General features: G+C 49.6%; 1 protein-coding gene across 1 annotated transcript in view; it reads left to right on the top strand.

The window, feature by feature from the left end:
* Positions 1–3368: 3368 nt before the first annotated feature.
* rnaseh2b (ribonuclease H2, subunit B) overlaps positions 3369–6000 on the top strand; it is a 47222-nt gene continuing 44590 nt past the window's right edge. Inside the window, exon 1 of the mRNA XM_038802594.1 lies at positions 3369–3673. Coding sequence (XP_038658522.1) covers positions 3610–3673 — 64 coding nt within the window. The 5' untranslated portion in view covers positions 3369–3609. The remainder of the gene's footprint in view (positions 3674–6000) is intronic.

The following is a 6000-nucleotide window of genomic DNA, read 5'->3' as shown; positions in this document are numbered from 1 at the left end:
AGCGCCAGGGCAATGCCGCTGACGTTCTCAGCCATGGCCTGCTGTGACTGGGCCATGCTGAGGAGCGCCATGAAATTTCCAGGTGGCTCTGGCACATGGCTGCCTGCGAGAGGGGAGTCGTGTCCTGGGCCTCGGCTCCCTGCCGGCACAGAATTCCCCAGGCCCTGGACAATCTGACCCATTGCCTCCACCGCAGACACCACCCGTGCAGTGTCGGCCAGGGTGGCACGAATGACCGGCACCACCCACTATTCCTGCACGCGATGGGCTCCTCCACCTGCGCCTGCAGGTGCTGGATGCTCGCTGATGTTCCATCCTCTAGTTCCTGGGTCTCTGACTGCATCTGCACTGTGGCCGGGACCGAATGTTCCAAAAACCCGGGACCCATCTGTATGGCAGCTGGTTCCTGGGGTTGGCCTGCCCTCTGACCGTCCGACCCCTCGGCTGCTCCGACCTTCACCTGCTGTACCGGATGCGATGTGTGGTGCGCAGCAGATAGTGTCCCAGGAGCCTCTTCGTTCATGTGCCCAACGGAGGTGATAGTCTCTGGGATGCTGGAGGGTGATGGTGACAGCTATGACAGAAAGTCCGTGTCCTCCTCCGACCCGAGCTCCGGGTTGTCCTGAGGCTCGGGCTGAGGGCTGGTGTTTGGGCTGCTCTCCCCGCCAGTGCTTGGCCGTCTGGGGGGCACCGGCTCTGGCACTGGCTGGGGGCTCCGGATGGACCGGCCTCATCTCCAGCAGGTCCTGTAAAACACAAGACGGCATGTATGGTTGGAGAGCAGAACGGGTGGGGGGGAGGGGGGCTGAAGGGGTGAAAAGTGCAGGGTGAGGGGGGTGAGGGGTTGCGGGGGGTGAGGGCGGGTGTCATGGGGATCCGCAAGCGGGGTCTCACTTGCTCACCTGCCACCGACCTCCGCGTCGACGACCTCCCTTTCCTCCGGGCCGCCGACCACGTCTAGTGCCCTCTGCTTGGGCACGGTGAGGGGCCACAGACCTGGTGGTCCCCTCTGGCTTCTCCCACTCCAGCGGTTGTGAGAATAGAACATTATAGCGCAGTACAGGCCCTTCGGCCCTCGATGTTGTGCCGACCTGTGAATCCACTCTAAAACCCATCTACACTCTTCTCTTATCATCCATATGTTGCAGTCTTCTCCTGGAAGGTGAGGGGGGGGGGGGGGGGCGCAAACACAAACAACGACACAGTTCCAACGCATGCAGTCCAGGGGTTGGGTAGATGATGGCATCAGTGGCCAGGGCATCTGGCCATTGCGGCTGGCATGGGTGCTGGCATGTGGGGCAGGTTGGGTCTTTGGCCATCCCCTGGGGGGTAGAGACCCAGGGACTGCAGGATGGGATGACGGTGGACATCCAGCACCTGCAGGCGGGTGTGTGGGGGGGAGGGGCGGGGGGTGCCAGGGGCTCGGTGCTGCTTCCTCCCCCTGGCCGCCCTGAGGAGGTTGTGGAGTTACTTCCGGCACTGTTGGCCAGTCCGGGCGACATTGTCCACCCCGGGTGACATTGCCCACTGTGCTAACTGCCTCTGCCACCTGCGCCCAGGCACGGCAAACAGTGGTGCCTGGTGGCCTTCTCCCTGGCCCGGGTACAGGGTCATCCGCCTCTCCTCCACGCCGTCCAGGAGGATGTCCAGCTCAGCATCCCTGAACCGTGGCGCTGCTCTCCTTGCAGCCATCTTGTTGGCTGGGACGGTGTGTGGGGGATGGATCGTTTATGTGTGGCTGCGACGTGTGAGCCTCATGTGCGGCAATCACAAACCCACCAAATCCGTCACCGTTTTGCATGGAACCAGTTGCGTTCCACGTGGCGATGGTGCCAACCCATTTAGAGTTGCTGAATTGGTGCTGCTATTGCGCCATTCTTCCCGTCGTAAAACACCAGTTTCCACGTCGGCGTCAGCACTTAGGTCTCAAAATCGGAGAATCCAGCCCCATCTATTTCTACCACTATAACATCAAGTGACCCTGTGCCTGCCTCGGCACATCGACTGCTGAAACCCTCATCCATGCCTTTGTTACCTCTAGATTTGACGATTCTTATGTTTAGCTGGCTGATTTTCCACATTCAGTGTACATTTCATATCAATACTCTGCTGCTCATGTCATTACTCGCACAAAGTCCCGTTCACCTCTCATCGTCATTATCATCAGGTCAAATTCCTGTGCTGGTTCATCTATGTTGGTTTGCATCAATTTTCATAACCCTCCATGGCCTCACCCCTCTGTATCTTTGTAATCTTCTCCAGCCACACAAACCTCTGAGATATCGGTGCTCGAATCCTTCCATGGCATTGTCTACTTTCTGCTACTCTGTCCCTGATTGTAATCGCTGTGCTACCAGCAGCTATGCCTTCAGCTGCTTGGGTCCCAAATCCTGGAATTCCCTTCCTAAATCTCTCCAACCCTCTCTGCTAAGAAATTCCTCAAAATCTACCTCTTTGATCAAGTTTTTGGGCATCTGTGCTGTGTCCAATGTTCCTTTATAACGTATCTGTGCCTTGCCTTGGATGTTTCATGAGATTAAAGGTGCTATATCAATATAAGTTGTTGTTATTGCTTACGGGTGGGTTCCTGGTTCTTGGAACTTCACACAGCAACAGCTTGCACGAAACTGAGAGCAAAAATACTCAATAACAGAGGACTAAATAAGGGAAATGAAATAACATTTGCAAACTGCAAGCAAGTTTCACATGATCATGCCTCCTGGAATATTTCCAATCAGTGTTGACAACTCCAAGTGCCTTGCAAACTAGGGGTGGGCTTGGATGCAGAAGAGTGACTGTTGAGATAAATTTGGGGGGACAAGGTCTGTTAAGCCCAAGTATCCCATTTTGATTTTTGTTTAAAAAAATACCTATCAACTGGAAAGTTTAAAATTGCTTCAAATGAAGGGGAATGCTCCATGTGCAATATAAAAATGCAAAACTTTCTCAGGGAGCATGTCCCAACCCAACCATCACCCTAGAAAGACATCACCAATTTTGTGCCTTATTTATATTAACGCTTTAGGGGTTAGGCTTTAATTTATAAAGGAGGTGTTTATTATTAAAATGTAACTTCAGTACAAGTGAACGACTGTTTGAAAATCTCCACCTTAAAGTGCAAAACTTATGTAGCTACTAACTTTTACATTCTACAGATTGAAAAATCAGGATCCTTCTTTTATTGTCATTTTATGGTCAGCTTTTGAGCAGTTTCCTGGACTGCTCCTCAATAACCCAATTGTTTTTAACAGTCGCTTTTGCACCGAGTCTGTTTTGGATGAAGGGTCCCTTTAAGTAGGACTGTACCAACTCGAGCACAGAGAGGGGTTTAATTCTGTTTATCGTCATGGATAAACAGGGCGTGTGGGCTCTTAGCTAGTTTAGCTGCATGGCACGATTCGAGTGTAGATTTGACTGTTACCGCCGGCCTCCCTCCGCCTCTGTCGGCCAGGATTTCCGTTGTTCGGCATGAAGATGCTGGTCGGGCTCCCACCCCGTGGTGTGAGCTGGGCACAGGTTGGCGCCATTCTGAGCGGGGGAAACTGAGAGGAACATTGTATCCGTGAGGAGATACAATCCTCCCCTTGCATTCCTCGCACTAGCTTAACAATGTCCAGCAAGAGAAACAGACGGAAGGATTCGCCCTGTCACCAGTGGGTGCTGTTGGCACAAGGTAATCAGAAAATGGCGTTGGCTGAACAGGGGCGGGGAGGGGTTTGGGTGCCGCTGTTTCTGCCTCTGTCGGGAGCACCGTCTCCTCCCATTCAGCTCCCTGTATTCAAGCCCCACTCCAGGTTCACACTCAGTGCAGCACTGAGCGAGTGCTGTACTGTCAGAGGTGCCTGTTACTGAATGAGACCTTTAAAACCGAGGGCCTTGCTGATAAACGATCCTGTGCACATTATCGATAAAAGAACAGGAGAGTTACCAAAGCAAAATACTGCAGATACTGGAAATTTCAGCAGCGTTCTCCCTGCCCTATCCAAATATGTATGCCTCAATCAACATTACCTAAAACAAATTAATTAAAAAAAAAACTTTATTGTCACAAGTCGACTTACATTAACGCTGCAATGAAGTTACTGTGAAAAGCCCCTAGTTGCCACATTCCGCACCTGTTCGGGTATACAGAGGGAGAATTCCAAATATCCAATTCACCTAACAGCACGTCTTTCAGAACATGTGGCAGGAAACCGGAACACCCGGAGGAAACCCACGCAGACACAGAGAATGTGCAGACTCCACACACAGTGACCCAAGCCGGGAATCGAACCTGGGACCCTGTAGCTGTGAAGAAACAGTACTAACCACTGTGCTACCCATATGTGGCATTTGTCTACTTGCTTTTTATGGGATTTTGCTGTGTGGGAATTGACCACTGTTCTCTCCACTATGGGGGGACCAAGCTTCCAAAAGTATTTCATTAGCCATGAGGTACTTTTAAGACATCCTTATATGGTGACCTGTCCTGTACAAATGCAAGCACATTTTGCTTTGTATTTCCAATCGGAAGATTTTTAGAGAAGTGTTTCAGTTTTGTTTCCTCTCTTTTGCCATGTGCAGCAAAAATGCCTGTGGTGCAAGATGAATCCAGGATGTCTTTGCTGAAGTGTACAGTCCTAGAGTCCAGAGCTGAACACCAGAATCAGAGGGAGACAATTCCCTTCCAAGAAGCTGCTCTAGTTCCTTATGTTCTCTGCCAGTTGCTCTGACAAATTTTCATTCAGAATATTTAGCAACAGGCCTAGTCCTTTAGAAAACTGGAAACTCACAATTATTTACTTTTTCACATCAACTCCTTATATTTGCTAAAAAGCCCCAAAGTAAATGTATTCATAGAACATGGGGCAGCATGGTAGCATTGTGGATAGCACAATCGCTTCACAGCTCCAGGGTCCCAGGTTCGATTCCGGTTGGGTCACTGTCTGTGTGGAGTCTGCACATCCTCCCCGTGTGTGCGTGGGTTTCCTCCGGGTGCTCCAGTTTCCTCCCACAGTCCAAAGATGTGCAGGTTAGGTGGATTGGCCATGATAAATTGCCCTTAGTGTTGAGTGGGGGTTATGGGGATAGGGTGGAGGTGTTAACCTTGGGTAGGGTGCTCTTTCCAGGAGCCAGTACAGACTCGATGGGCCGAATGGCCTTCTGTACTGTAAATTCTATGAAACATGCAGTGCAGAACCGACCCACTTAAGCCCTCACTTCCACATTATCCCCGTAACCCAATAACCCCTCCTAACTTTTTTTTGGACACTTAAGGGCAATTTATCATGGCCAATCCACCTAACCTGCACATCTTTGGACTGTGGGAGGAAACCGGAGCACCTGGAGGAAACCCACGTAGACATGGGGAAAACGTGCAGACTCCACACAGACAGTGACCCAATGGGGAATCGACCCTGGTGCTGTGAAGCCATAGTGCTAGCCACTTGTGCTACCATGCTGCCCAAATATATATCTAAATAAATAAACTGTTTAATATGGATTTTTAAATATACAATATATTCCCTCAATATAGATATGTGCATGTATTATAGACCTTAAATATTGATTGTATGCATATGTAATATCCTGAGAAGTAGATATTTAAATATAAACAGTAATTCTTAATTATAGATTTGTTCAAATATTTTAATGTTTTCTGTAAGTTTAAAATACGACAGGGGGAAATGTAAAAGAGGACAGCATGTTTAGCAAAATAAAAATGTTTAAACAGTCAAATAACCAGAAGCAAAATTAATTTGAGCAGAAGCAATTTAAAGCATTGTATACGGTAAGAGGTTTTGTGGTGAATATCAACAAGGGCTATAATGAGGAAAGCTATAAAGGGCCTCATCAGCCCCCAGGCAGATACATACGGCCGTCTATCTCGTGAAGTGATGGTTTGCACCATAATGGTCAACTCTGTTAAGCATCGCCTGATGTGCAGGCTCATATGGTTTTGACCAGAATAGCACTTGGAAAGTTATTGGATGTTACTTTCAGAAGGAAAGAGTATTTCCT

Source organism: Scyliorhinus canicula, chromosome 7 (genome assembly GCF_902713615.1).
Source record: "Scyliorhinus canicula chromosome 7, sScyCan1.1, whole genome shotgun sequence".
Taxonomy (NCBI): Eukaryota; Metazoa; Chordata; class Chondrichthyes; order Carcharhiniformes; family Scyliorhinidae; genus Scyliorhinus; species Scyliorhinus canicula.
The sequence above is the reverse complement of the archived record's forward strand: the minus strand, read 5'-3'. Positions and strand labels throughout refer to the sequence as shown.